Source organism: Ciona intestinalis, unplaced genomic scaffold, assembly GCF_000224145.3.
Source record: "Ciona intestinalis unplaced genomic scaffold, KH HT000133.1, whole genome shotgun sequence".
In the NCBI taxonomy this organism is placed as follows: Eukaryota; Metazoa; Chordata; class Ascidiacea; order Phlebobranchia; family Cionidae; genus Ciona; species Ciona intestinalis.
In genome coordinates this window covers 80,009-93,995 of record NW_004190455.1, presented here as the reverse complement: position 1 = coordinate 93,995, position 13,987 = coordinate 80,009, and the positions used below count along the sequence as shown (strand labels likewise).

General features: G+C 37.5%; 3 protein-coding genes across 3 annotated transcripts in view; 1 reads left to right on the top strand and 2 right to left on the bottom strand.

Moving 5' to 3' along the window:
- Window positions 1-597: 597 nt before the first annotated feature.
- LOC100179749 lies at window positions 598-3,553 on the bottom strand. The gene is made up of 7 exons (XM_002127887.3): window positions 3,360-3,553; window positions 2,636-2,706; window positions 2,212-2,304; window positions 1,635-1,809; window positions 1,436-1,579; window positions 968-1,144; window positions 598-914 (listed from the first exon to the last, which is right to left on the bottom strand). Exons 1-7 carry the CDS (start codon window positions 3,466-3,468, stop codon window positions 808-810), a joined length of 876 nt encoding a protein of 291 aa, XP_002127923.1. The 5' UTR covers window positions 3,469-3,553; the 3' UTR covers window positions 598-807.
- A 1,302-nt stretch (window positions 3,554-4,855) lies between these two features.
- LOC100182082 (26S proteasome regulatory subunit 4) lies at window positions 4,856-10,386 on the top strand. The gene is made up of 10 exons (XM_002127830.4): window positions 4,856-5,028; window positions 5,658-5,817; window positions 6,177-6,301; window positions 6,558-6,743; window positions 7,272-7,400; window positions 7,739-7,835; window positions 8,178-8,367; window positions 8,848-8,999; window positions 9,557-9,711; window positions 9,942-10,386. Exons 1-10 carry the CDS (start codon window positions 5,026-5,028, stop codon window positions 10,074-10,076), a joined length of 1,332 nt encoding a protein of 443 aa, XP_002127866.1. The 5' UTR covers window positions 4,856-5,025; the 3' UTR covers window positions 10,077-10,386.
- The window catches only part of LOC100175778 (crystal protein-like), a 4,670-nt gene continuing 837 nt past the window's right edge, over window positions 10,155-13,987 (bottom strand). Inside the window, exons 3-6 of the mRNA XM_002121754.5 lie at window positions 13,381-13,548; window positions 11,703-11,846; window positions 11,209-11,385; window positions 10,155-10,667 (exon numbers count right to left, since the gene is read on the bottom strand). Of these exons, the coding sequence (XP_002121790.2) occupies window positions 10,482-10,667; window positions 11,209-11,385; window positions 11,703-11,846; window positions 13,381-13,548 (675 nt within the window). The 3' untranslated portion in view covers window positions 10,155-10,481. The remainder of the gene's footprint in view (window positions 10,668-11,208; window positions 11,386-11,702; window positions 11,847-13,380; window positions 13,549-13,987) is intronic.

Genomic DNA, 13,987 nt, shown 5'->3' with positions numbered 1-13,987 from the left:
TGTACTAACTGTATGATGTTCTATGTATTACCACACTAATGTTACAGCAAATCATAATCAAAGTGTTTAAACTGCTAATCATTTATTTACTTATCCATTCATGCATTGCCAGGATGGTACGAAAAATCAGCTGCCGAAGTCGCCAAGAAATTCCCTCTTAAAAATGACCCCGGCGAAATTATGGTAAGTCTAAATATATCAGAAATCTCACCCTGATCTGGTGTTCATAGAGATGAACGATTCTTGTGTAAAGAAATACAGTTTTTCCGCCATCACGCCAGGATTAATAAGCTACATTTATCCATCTAGTGCTAACGTAAGTGACATACAAAAATCCAGAACCAACCAATGGTCTCAATATATCGTAAGTAATATTTCTAAACCAAACATTACATTCCAGGTTGGTACGGCTTGGGTTTTTACTTTCCTTCCCAACTTATTGTCGACTTTATATTTGTTGACGGCTCAACGACAACAACGAATATTCCCGCAGGTATTTTACTTTATAGTTCACAGTTTATCAACCACGCAAGTTATAATGCGGGTAGTGTTCTGTTTTATAAGCTTTTGTGCTTGCTAATAGTTTGTTGTGGTTTGTAGGATTACAGCAGACTCTGTTTATTTTACGCAGAAGTTTGAGCAAAGCATTTGAAGAGACAATAAGTATAGCGCAGTTTGTTGTATTAGACCAATTATAGCTTAATTACCATGGCTCCCCTTGTAGAATAGAATAAATAATAGTTTGTACGAATGTTTTCCAGGATATACAGTATAAATAATATAGTAGCAATTATTGTATATTTTCGTCTATTCTTGTTTTGGAGTCGAATTCTCATGGATTCGTTTCCTTTTGATCATCGATATCGAAGCAACGATTCCAACAACCAAACAAAAGATATTATGACGATTAAAACCTGTTATAATCATGTTAATATGACGTCATAAAGCAACAATAGAAAGCGTATACCGTGCTCAAAGTTAGACAAAGCAAGCCCGAACCCCCCGAATACCAACACTGGATAAACTGATGTTACTATCGAAGTATATGCAGGGACAATTAGAAAATCAAGCAATGTCCAAGTTATCTGTCCTATCGCCAACAAACACAATCCGATAGATGTCGCTGTATCCACGTTCATCAATCCTATAACAAATCAAATGATTTATATATAGTATAATAATTAACAACGCTCTTCAGAGTTGCCATTTAAAAAAGAGGCTGGCGATGCCATTTGGGAAATATATATCGAATACAACAAACGGTCGGACTTGTTTTTTGTCTGTTAGGTTTTCGTAGCACCATATCTTTTAAAGTCGTAAGGACACGGTAATATAATTCTGTAAATATTCTTTCGTTGACTACCAAATGGGACGATAGAAACACCATGAAAACATGTAACATCTTACCCAACCTATTATATTATTTACGACCAACCTTTCAAAATGGCGGTTTCGGATTGGTTCGATCTTTCGTAGATTAGAAGATAACTAACGGTGGAAGGCAAGGCTACGAACGACCACGTGGTCGTGAGAGCGACGCTGTTCAGCACAACACGTTGCAGCCACCATTTAAATTTCTCTGAAAGTGAATTCGAATTATCTCAAATATTGTCCACCTTTAATACAACTTGTACCTGGAGCTGAGATGTGAAATTCTTTAAAGTGTTTGATGCCAATGTAAAGTTGTATTGCACCAAGTACACATACGCTGCCAACAATCATGGTCGACATGAGATGTAATCCACGTTCGTATGTGAAAGTCCATGCTAATGTAAGAAGTGTATTCACACAGTACACAATGTAGAAAACCTTCACATAAGTAAAACCTTGTAAATATTGTGACAGTTTTTTTAGCGCTTACCTTTAACCAACGGATACAAGGGGCGATGCTGCATTGCTGCCACCGTGTTTTTTGGCCAGTTACTTTACATACGCCTACATGCATTACTAAGATTCAACCCAGGAGTCACTAATAAATAAAGTTGTCTGTTATTACTAACCACCACGAACTCGTAAGCTTTTATAGGCTTTGGGGTCTTAAAAAAAACGGATGATGGTAATGGTCACTAATGGGCTGTAGAGGTTATTAGTTATACAGTAACACAACTAATCAGATAACTAACTATAAGCAAGCACACAGGCTTAGAAACGGAACACCACCCGCATTATAACTTGCGTGGTTGATAAACTATGTGTTACGAAGTAAAATACCTGCGGGAATATTCGTCGTTGTCGTTGAGCCGTCAACAAATATAAAGTCGACAATAAGTTGGGAAGGAAAGTGAAAACCCAAGCCGTACCAACCTGGAATGTAATGTTTTTTTTGGGAATATTACTTAGGCCTACGATATATTGAGACCATTGGTTGGTCTTGATTTTTGTCTGTTAATTACGTTAGCACCCGATAGAATATGTGTAATTTATTAATTTCTACGAAGCCAGAAACCGACAGTCGATGTAACACGGGTGTTCTGTTTCATACACCTTGTACTAGCTTACCAGTTAATCGCCACGCTTGTAACTTTGTGGGTGAGACCTTGACTTTATTTTTTTTACACAAGAATCGTTCAATTTAAAAAGCACCAGATCAGGGTCAGATTCGCAAAATTTATTGATCCGGAATTTTCAGTCTTACCATAACTTCGCTCGGGTCATTTTTAAGAGGAAATTTCTTGGCGACTTCGGCAGCTGATTTTTCGTACCATCCTGGCAATGCATGAATGGATAAGTAAATAAATGATTAGCAGTTTAAACACTTTGATTATGATTTGCTGTAACATTAGTGTGGTAATACATAGAAAATCATACAGTTAGTACAACTGCCTGTAATCCGAGGTTATGGACCTGTGGCTGCTACCATTGTGGGCGTGTTTCCTTAAGCAAGTCAATGTTTGAATGAAAGCAAGTGAATGGATAATTTAGTTTAGTATTTATTATACGCCAATGATTAGTAGAATCTCGTTTCGGAGACTCTCAGCACCCATGGTTACGTATACCATCAGTAATATCGTTTATATTTGACTTTGGGCTAGAAAGACAATTCTCACAGAGTTTCACAAGTGGTAACTCGTATAGGTGCACAAGGTGTATGAAACGGAAAACCCGTGTTATAACAACTGTCGTTGCCCCGCCATGCGAGGATAAACAGGTTACATACATGGTAACTCATCAGCGATTATACAAGGTGTACGAAACAGAACACCCATGTTATAACGATTGTCGTTGCCCCGCCAAGGATAAAAAAGTTACATTCATTTGTTTATTAATTTACCACTTACTGCATTCAGCCACTAAAAGAAACAGAGGGCTTCTATACAAGCAATAGTTAGGTTAAATCATAGCATTAGTTTCATCCATACCTGCCCCTGGCATTCTTACTTTGTCAGCCAAACCAAACACAGTGTATTGATAGGCACATGCAGCGAATCCTAGGGCGGAGAAAACGCACAGAATTCTTTCACGAGGCATTATTGCAGACTACGGTCGGCAATCGATGCAACAAGTAGAATAAATATCAAAACAACAGGCTACCTCTGTATACACATGTGACGTTACACGATGATGTGTTGAGCAAAACAATTCGACGTAATTGTTATTGGCGTTTCCTTGTTGATGAAAAGCAGTGCAAAACAAAGCAGAAAGAATATTACACAAAGAAATAATTTCACGCGCTATTAAATACTAATCTTAAATACCGTAAATCGCCCTTAAACACTATATAATTTCAAAATATCTAGACTTTTTTAACGCCTAAATTATTTTTTGCAATAGTCTGAGATATATACTTTACCGTGCATTTTAAAACACATGTGCTCTATTACATATAAGTTCGTACGGAAAGACAGACCTTTTCGGAGCAAAAATCTTATTCACACAGCTACAGTCTTATATGCTATTACAATACAACTGTGATGGGTAAAACTGCATATACAGTCCTTTATATATGATTTAAAACGGTAAAGGCAGTGTCATATAAATACCTCATCGGAAGTACGTATACGTAGCAATATTAGGATAGGTTCCGGTGTAATTCATTTTACTAACGTGGTTTATAAGCTTAAATAACTCCGATGTCGCCGGTGTGTGATGACTGTGTATACAGACGAGTGATATAATTAAACGCCTGTCCAAAAATAAATACACGGGAACTTTAGGCCTGAGAATAAACAGACCGAATATAAATTGTGTTACGTTGTATAGTGAACATTACTGATTTGGATTGTCATACTGCTTTGTAAAAAGTTATTGCATGTTTGTTAATAGCATGTCGTTTTAACTCTAAGAATTACTGGACGAAGAGGTAAATTTTGTTACTTGGTAGAAAAATATCCGGAATCTATTTTCATTTGCAAAAAAAGTTACGGCGAGCAGTGTAATGTAATGTCCGGCGCCGCGGTTATACGCTAAAGGCGCAAATTAAATGAAGTTCTATAAATATCCTCACGTGCCGGGACAACGACCGTCGTTATAACACGGATGTCCTCTATCGTACACCTCGTGCTCGCTTACGAGTTACCACATGTAACTTTGTGGATTATTATTTTGAGGGATTTTTTTTTGTTTGGCTAAAAGTTTGCACAGCCCTTATGTGACCACTGAGTTGGAGCAATTGCCATTAAAATGTCTTGCCTAATGACACATACGCCCACAATGGTAGCAGCGACAAGACTTGAATCCATTACCTTTAGGTTAAAGGCGACGAGCTAACCACTTTGCCACTTTGCCAGACTAAATTAGTGGTATATCGATTCATAAAGGTATTTTGACCGGTGTAGTAAACCCCAATTTCTCCAATATTTAATTGTACGTAACTTCAGTGGGTTTTGCAATATTACCAGCACCCCATTTACAAATCATATTATATGTTCTCTATAGATAATTGAATTCTCTATCCATAGAAATAAAAAAAACGCGTTACGCATCAATGGTTTTAATTGCGCATTGTCATTTCTAGTTTTTGTATTGAATTGAATTTATCGACGATTTACGAAATTAATTTGAAAGCTTTTCCGGTGGACCTATTCAATGGTAATGTTATTTATTATTTTTGTTTTTATTTATTAAGGATAATTTTATTTAACAAAACTTCAAACTGCTGAGTGCTTTGTTCGTTTGCACAAAATCGGCAACTTTTTTACAGAATTTTAGGTTTTGTCCAGTAAGCTACACCTTAATTTATTGGTGCTAGTGAAGAGTCTTCCCCCCTTATTTGCTAACTCCTATAACCACTAACCCATATAACCACTAACCCATATAACCACTAACCCCTATAACCACTAACCCCTTAACCAATTAACCGCCAACCATCAATTTTTAACACTTTCCGCCAGCCTATTCTTCTATGTACCGGGGGATTCTTCACTAGTGCCTTATTTTTTATTTTATTATTAAATTTTATGAGTGGTCCACATTGAGAAGAATGGCTTGCGCGGATGTTCGTTTGTAATTTTCTGTTTATGATAAATACTGCTGTGTTAAACCTTAATAAATTAGCTCAAAAATATAAAGGCCTAAAATTCCTGCAAAAATTAACTTTTAATCTGATAAGTTAGTAGTAGTTGAATTTAAAAAAAAATTCCCTTAGTTTTTGGTAAATTGTTTTGGCCTATTATATTGTATGCTGGGGTGGTTGGTTGATTTTCCTTTTTTCCCCTCAGGGCCAAAATCAAAGTGGGGGAGGCCGGAATGGTGCCGGGGATAACAAGAAAGGGGACAAGGGGAAAGAGAAAAAGAAATATGAACGACCTCTGCCGACAAGAGTTGGTAAACGTAGAAAGAAGGCAAAAGGACCAGATGCCGCTAACAAGTTGCCCAGTGGTAATTCATGACTTAATTTACATTGTATTCTATATGGGCGAGGTCCTTGTCGAGGGCATGGGGTTCAAGCTTGATTTACCCCAACATTGTATAAATATGCACATTCTCAAATTTAAAAATGAATATTATACAAATCATAATCACTAGCAAATTTACATAAGTAATAATAGAAGTAAAAGGTGTATAAACAGAACACCTGTGTTATAAAGACTGTCGTTCCCCGCCATGCGAGGATAAATAAGTTACATCTGTGGTAACTCGTAAGCTAGCATGAGGGGGATGAAACAAACACCCACGTTATACTGACTGTTGTTGCCCCGCCATACGAGGATAAATAAGTTACATTCATTCAAACACAGTAACTCCTCATACCCGGTGTCGGCTTCGTCTTTTAAAACAAGAACGCATCAAGGATTATCTTTTAATGGAGGAGGAATACATCAGGAACCAGGAGCGCCTCAAGCCACAAGAAGAAAAGCAAGAGGTTGGTTTAAACCAATTTAAGTGACTTTCACAGAAAAAAAACACATTTTTTCAATAAAATAAAAGGTTTATGCTACTTAAAACAAATGGAATTGAATAATGTGGCGAATGCTTTGGCTTTGCTTGTTTGTATAGTTTAATTCTTTATTGATTAATACAGTGTATCAAATTCCAGAGTAAATCTGCTTATCATGCCACTCATATTTAGTGCCTATGGTTGTGTATTGCTTTCTAATCATGCGTTTATTCTTCTCCAGGAAGAACGCACAAAAGTCGATGATTTGAGAGGTTCTCCCATGTCGGTTGGAACGCTGGAGGAAATTATCGATGAAAATCACGCCATTGTTTCAACTTCTGTGGGATCCGAACATTACGTTAGCATCTTGTCGTTTGTTGACAAAGATTTGCTGGAACCAGGATGTACAGTGCTCATGAATCATAAGGTAAAGGGCAAGTGGTAATCATATTATGGCTTGATACTTATGTCTTAGTAGGTGTGTGTGTCTGGACACTTGGCGGCATTTGCTCATAAGCTGTAATCATGTTCTAACCTGGCAAGGGGAAAAGTGTTTTTCAAATCTGCCAAACTTAGAGTTTATGGTTTCGACGCTAGATACTGCTAATTTTGTAGTTGTGTGTGACGTTAAGCAAGACATTCAATGTAATTTTCACATAAGGTATAATTGTTATGGTGATCTTGTTCTAACCCAGCAAGGGGAAAAGTGGTTTGCAGGCCTTACTGTTGCCCAGGGTTTCTAAGCCCATGGCTCAACACCTATACTTTTTTATTCCATACTTTTCAAACACATTTTCAGGGTTTATTTGAAGTAAGCCTGTGTTAACCTTCGCAGCAAGATTAATTTTTAAAAAACTTAAAAAAACTTTTACATAAAAAAAGTAGTTTTTTGTTAAGCATTTGAGTACTAAATATATTTGCTTGTTTTTTCCTCACAAACTATGGTACATTTCAGGTCCACGCAGTTGTTGGTTTCCTCGGAGATGATGTTGATCCTCTCGTGACCGTGATGAAACTTGAAAAAGCTCCGAAAGAATCATACGCTGATATCGGGGGGCTGGATACACAGATTACTGAAATAAAGGTGAGAAAAAATAACATTAGGACATCATCAAATCAATCTATTGGAGGTAGAGATGAATGAATGTAACTTGTTTATTCTCACATTGCAGGGTAACGACAGTTGTTATAACACGACTGTTCTGTTATTGTATAAGCACAGGTCCCCCTTTTTCCATTAATACAGAGAGGCAGGAATAGTTATTAGTCATTCAACTTATTGTCCCTGAACTTATTTTTTAATGCAGTGCAGAAATTTCCTGGGTTGGCCTGCCTACCCTGCCACCCCAGGTTTGGCGCCTGAAGTATAGGTGTTAGATTGTAATATTTGGTATTTATGATTTATTATCGGATTTTTAACAGGAATCTGTGGAGCTGCCATTAACCCACCCCGAGTATTACGAAGAAATGGGGATTAAACCTCCTAAAGGTGTGATCTTGTATGGACCCCCTGGAACCGGTATGTACTTAATTATAAAAAATGAACTGCTTACATCTGTGGTATCTTGTAATCGCGAGGTGTATGAAACAGAACACTCGCGTTATAACGACTGTCGTTGCCCGCCATGCGACGATAAATAAGTTTCATACGTGGTAACTTCTAAGCGAGCATGAGGTGTATGAAACAGAACACCCGTGTTATAACAACTGTCGTTGCTCCACGACGCGAGGATAAATAAGTTACATACGTGGTAACTTGTAAGCGGGCACGAGGTGTATGAAACAGAACACTCGTGTTATAACGACTGTCCTTGCCTCGCACAAAAAAATCAGTTACATCATTCTTTTAACCGCGATCCAGGTAAAACATTGCTAGCGAAAGCTGTAGCCAACCAAACATCGGCGACCTTTCTACGTGTGGTTGGGTCAGAGTTGATACAGAAATACCTCGGTGACGGACCTAAACTTGTGAGGGAATTATTCCGTGTGGCAGAGGAGCATGCGCCATCCATTGTGTTTATTGATGAGATTGATGCCATTGGTACTAAGAGGTAATGCAGGAGTATAGGTGCCATGTTTGGTAATATAGCTGTCAAGGGTTTTAAAAGGTAATGCAAGAACATAGAAGTTCATAGAACTATGGATGTTAGCCAAAGCTATCATAAGCATAGGAAGTGGTGTAGCCCCCTCTTACAAATTCCCCAAAAGAATTTGTAAAAAACTCTAAAAATTCTTTTTTTTTTCATTTTGAAACTTTTTTACATTCTTCTAAAGGTGGCTGTACACAGTATCCAGCATGCGAATTCGCTTGCGAAGTCGTATGCAAACCTATTACCGAGTTCCGCATGCGGCAGCGAAATCCGGACAAAACAGCCAAAACGGACGAATTCCGGATACTGTGTACAGCCACCTTAAAACGATTTTTTTTTTAATTCTTATGCAAATTCAACGCCAATATAATCCTACAACAATATTAACCGCTATAAAATCATTTATTGATTCCATTAATATAATACATTGTTTTTCCAAAGATACGAATCTAACTCTGGTGGTGAACGTGAGATACAGCGTACGATGTTAGAGTTATTGAACCAACTTGATGGTTTTGACTCGAGGGGCGATGTTAAAGTCATCATGGCGACGAACAGAATTGACTCGCTCGACCCAGCGCTGATCAGAGCAGGTATTGATTGAATAAGAATATTCTTTTTTAAGTCGGCAAAAAAATTTATTTATGCGTATTAAAAAGACAAAATGCCTTTCCATGATTTAAACTTTTGAAATAAAGCTTATGCAGCAGTTGGTTATGCAGTAACATGAATAATCTTTACAAATTCAGTATTTTTTTGTAAAACAAGAAAAATCTTTTCAAATACGGCACAATTTTTTCTTAATTTTTTTTATTATTTTTCATTTATTAAAGTAGTGTCGGGAAACTGAATTCTACTGTATCAAGAGTAGAAAAATACTACATTGCACTTGACTTTTTACACAGATTTTAATTTCAGTACATTACTGAATTGTTAACTAACTTTATATAAGTTAATTTATACTGATAGTTTAAAAAAGTATATTTTATTGTGATGCACCCCCTTTAAACCTTACATTTTAAATTAAAACCACAACTTCACAAGCAATATCCATGCAAACCCAAACACACTTTAACAAGCAACACCTATCCATATACCACAATACACACACAATCCCATACAAATACATTAAGAAACAACTTTCATCCAGGTCGAATTGATCGAAAGATTGAGTTCCCGATGCCGGATGAGAAGACAAAGCGTCGTATATTCAATATACATACAGCTCGTATGACGCTTTCCGACGATGTTAATGTGGACGAACATGTTCAAGCCAAAGATGATTTATCCGGGGCCGATATCAAGGTTATGCTTGTTTATCTTCACATGGCGGGGAAATGAGAGTAGTTATAACACGGGTGTTTTGGTTCAAACACCTCGTGTGTTTTTACTGGCAATTTAAACTACCCTCTTATATTAACTTTATATTATATCTGCATATACACATAGCTATGTTATGCTCTTACTACTATGTTATATAAAAAACACTTTACGTATAGTTATATACAGTCACTGACCCCTATATATATATACAGGCAATTTGCACCGAGGCGGGTTTACTTGCATTGAGAGAACGTAGAATGAAAGTCACGAGTGAAGATTTCAAAAAGTCCAAGGAAAATGTTCTTTACCGAAAGAATGAGGGCGCCCCACAAGGATTATATTTATAAACATTCATACAATTTGTTGAAGATTAAAAACATTGAGATGTTTCGGTTATTAAGTTGTTCAACTGGACACAAAGTTGCTGCATTGAAAACAGACGTTTATTAAACGTATAAGGATTAGATTAAACACAGGTCATGTTTCGTTTAAAGTTGAAAACATTACAATGTTATAATTATTCAGAAGTTCAACTTTATGAAAATATTGCTGCATTAAAACATTGAATAAACTTCGGATCTGCATATCTTTCTAGTGGTTACAAAATACATATTTGTTTATAAAAAACATTGAAAAATTACACTTATTTTATGGTTGAATTGTGGTTTCATTAACTGATAAAGTCCGACAAGTTGTCCGAAAATAAGCTATGTTTTTTTCATACCAGATTAGCCGTTGAAATGTTATAAACCTCAGTAATGTTCAGCATATGCGTCTAGTTCATCCCAGAAACGACAAATTTCTTCATAAGGTCGATCCATCACAAAATCTCCCGCTGCTCGTATTTGTAAAGCTTGGTAGTTTGCTCCACCATTGTTGTTAAACTGTGGCCATTGGGTTTCTTGTACGTTTTCCGAGGTTAATTCGTACTTGCTTGTCTGGTGGAATAGAATATGCGATATTAAACATAACACACATAATAATCCACGATTGATTAATTAAATCAAATTTACTAATGTAGGTTAAGGTAAAATTTAACACGATTGCGAAAAACAGATTAAATAAAACATTGAAAAGAAGGTATTTAGCAACGAGGCAAAGTCGGCAAAACACGCTATAGATTAAAACTACTTTAGCGGAAGTTGTGTATAAAACATGACTGCTAAATATACTTCAATACAGCATTAATTAACTCATATTGAGTTGTCTTTAATCAAAAAACAAATAGAAAACTGTGCATATAGACACAACAGCAGTTAGATATATTTGTATAGTAGGGTGGGGAAAATGGGACACCTTTTCATTCCAATTTTTTGTCCCATTTGGTAGTAAACAAAAAACATTCAAAGAATTATAAAACCATATCCTCACGACTCCCATAGGCCGTTGTTAATTGTTTAAAACACGATCAGGATACTTAGATATTATGTGCTAAAGATACCCAATCTCCCCCCACCCTACTATATTTAAAGTCATTACCTTTCCATTTGGATGTGCGCGTTTAGCAAAGTTGGTCCAATACCACGCAAAACGTTCGGATAAAACTTTTTCTTCTTCTGTATATTCAAATGTTGTTAGAGGTTCAACATTGAATAAATAAGCCAACTCTGCAGCGTGACATACACGGTAGAAACACTGCGGCTGCTCCCATACCTCCTGGAATTTAAAGGGGATTTTAGCAGTGCTAAATGAACGTAACTTATTTATCCTTGACAGTCATTATGCCAAGAGTGTTCTGTCTCATACACCTTGTGTTCGCTTATGAGTTACCATGCATGCAACTTATTTGTCCTCATATGGCGGTGCACCGACAGTCGTTATAACACAGGATTTTTTTTCATAAACTTTTTGCCCACTTACGAGTTACCACATATGCAGCTTGTAGCTGATTGGTTTTGAACTTTTTAGTCTATGTTTGATGAGCTATTGGCCATCCACACTTTGATCTTATTATATATCTAATCCACGCTTACATAGAACGACCACGTTTGGTTGAGTATATACCACCATCTGTCAAGTGCTGTAGAGTTGAGCGCCTTTCGTTGTGGGCAAGTGAACAAATACTCTGTGGCGAGGTGGTTCAGATTCTCTCTGTTGTCGCATCCAGGTTCTGTACACTAAGTATGACAAAATACCAGTCTGTATATAGTAGTCTACTGTAGGGTATTTTGTATGTATCTTGCTACTTACGAGTTACCACGTATGTAACTTATCTATTTTAACATACCAAGGCAACAGAAGTCGCAATAACATAGATGTTCTTTTCCACCACTTGCTTACAAGTTACCACGTATGTAACTTATTTATCCTCGCATGGCGGGGTAACGGCAGTCGTTATAACACGGGTGTTCTGTTTTATACACCTCGTGCCCGCTTACAAGTTACCACGTATGTTACTTATTTATCCTCGCATGGCGGGGTAACGGCAGTCGTTATAACACGGGTGTTCTGTTTGATACACCTCGTGTCCGCTTACAAGTTACCACGCATGTTACTTATTTATCCTCGCATGGCGGGGTAACGGCAGTCGTTATAACACGGGTGTTCTGTTTCATACACCTCGTGCCCGCTTACAAGTTACCACGTATGTTACTTATTTATCCTCGCATGGCGGGGCAACGACAGTCGTTATAACACGGATGTTCTGTTTTATACACTTCGTATCCGCTTACAAGTTACCACGTATGTTACTTATTTATCCTCGCATGGCGGGGTAACGGCAGTCGTTATAACACAGGTGTTCTGTTTCATACACCTCGTGTCCGCTTACAAGTTACCACGCATGTTACTTATTTATCCTCGCATGGCGGGGCAACGGCAGTCGTTATAACACGGGTGTTCTGTTTGATACACCTCGTGTCCGCTTACAAGTTACCACGCATGTTACTTATTTATCCGCACATGGCGGGGTAACGGCAGTCGTTATAACACGGGTGTTCTGTTTCATACACCTCGTGCCCGCTTACAAGTTACCACGTATGTAACTTATTTATCCTCGCATGGCGGGGCAACGACAGTCGTTATAACACGGATGTTCTGTTTCATACACTTCGTACCCGATTACGAGTTACCGTGAATGTAACTTATTTATCCTTGCGTGGCGGGGCAACTACAGTCGTTATAACACGGGTGTTCTGTTTCATACACCTCGTGCCCGATTACAAGTTACCATGAATGTAACTTATTTATCCTTGCGTGGCGGGGCAACTACAGTCGTTATAACACCGGTGTTCTGTTTCATACACCTCGTGCCCGATTACAAGTTACCATGAATGTAACTTATTTATCCTTGCGTGGCGGGGCAACGACAGTCGTTATAACACCGGTGTTCTGTTTCATACACCTCGTGCCCGATTACAAGTTACCATGAATGTAACTTATTTATCCTTGCGTGGCGGGGCAACGACAGTCGTTATAACACAGGTGTTCTGTTTCATAGACCTCATGCCCGCTTACGAGTTACCATGTATGTTACTTATTTATCCTCGCATGGCGGGGCAACGACAGTCGTTATAACACCGGTGTTCTGTTTCATACCACTCGTTCCAGCTTACGGGTTATCACATATAAAATTTTGTGAGTAATTTTTTGTATGACTGTCAAAGGTAAAGATATATATACCGGTATCCGAACATAATTATACCAATTTACCTCTGGGTATTGCTCCAGCACTTTATTATAATGCATTGGTTTGAATACAGCTAGCAGCAATGCTTTGTAAGATGCACCATCCATTGGATTTGGGAACGCCTCCGCCACAAATATCATTCCTTCATCTACTGTAGCTCCCAATAACATTGGCTTCTTTTGCTCTTGGCCCTTAAAACATCGAAAAAAGGGTAGTGTGTTATACTATAAGAGTAAAATGCACTGAAATTTTATTAATTTGTCCTCACAGTAAAAAAAAAAATAGGAAAAAAGCTTTGAGTTCTATTAGGGATGTTTTATGCAACACATGCGGTAACTTCACATACTTTGTGCCAACTCACAAGTTTACAACTTTCGTGGGTTGTGTAATACAAGTTAGAAACTAACAGAATATAATCCCCCACCCAAAAAAAGTGAAAAAAAACAGTGCAACAAAAAATATACTACAAAAATATATACAATATAAAGAACAAAAAAACAATAATTAATTGAATGAATGAATGTAACTTACTTTATCCTCGCGTGGCTGGAAAACGACAGTCGTTATCACACGGGTTTAACACCTCATGCCAGCTTACGAGTTACCATGTATGTTACTTTGTGGGTGATT

Bases quoted from the DNA above. Each gene is read 5' to 3' on its own strand.
- LOC100182082 (XM_002127830.4), top strand. The intron at 6,302-6,557 runs GTTGGTTTAAAC...ATTCTTCTCCAG, and splicing joins CACAAGAAGAAAAGCAAGAG to GAAGAACGCACAAAAGTCGA. The intron at 7,836-8,177 runs GTATGTACTTAA...ACCGCGATCCAG, and splicing joins GTATGGACCCCCTGGAACCG to GTAAAACATTGCTAGCGAAA.
- LOC100179749 (XM_002127887.3), bottom strand. From the start codon at position 3,468: ATGCCTCGTGAAAGAATTCTGTGCGTTTTCTCCGCCCTAGGATTCGCT. The intron at 2,305-2,635 runs GTAAGACTGAAA...ATTACATTCCAG, and splicing joins ATGACCCGAGCGAAGTTATG to GTTGGTACGGCTTGGGTTTT. The intron at 915-967 runs GTATACGCTTTC...TGATTATAACAG, and splicing joins TTTGTCTAACTTTGAGCACG to GTTTTAATCGTCATAATATC.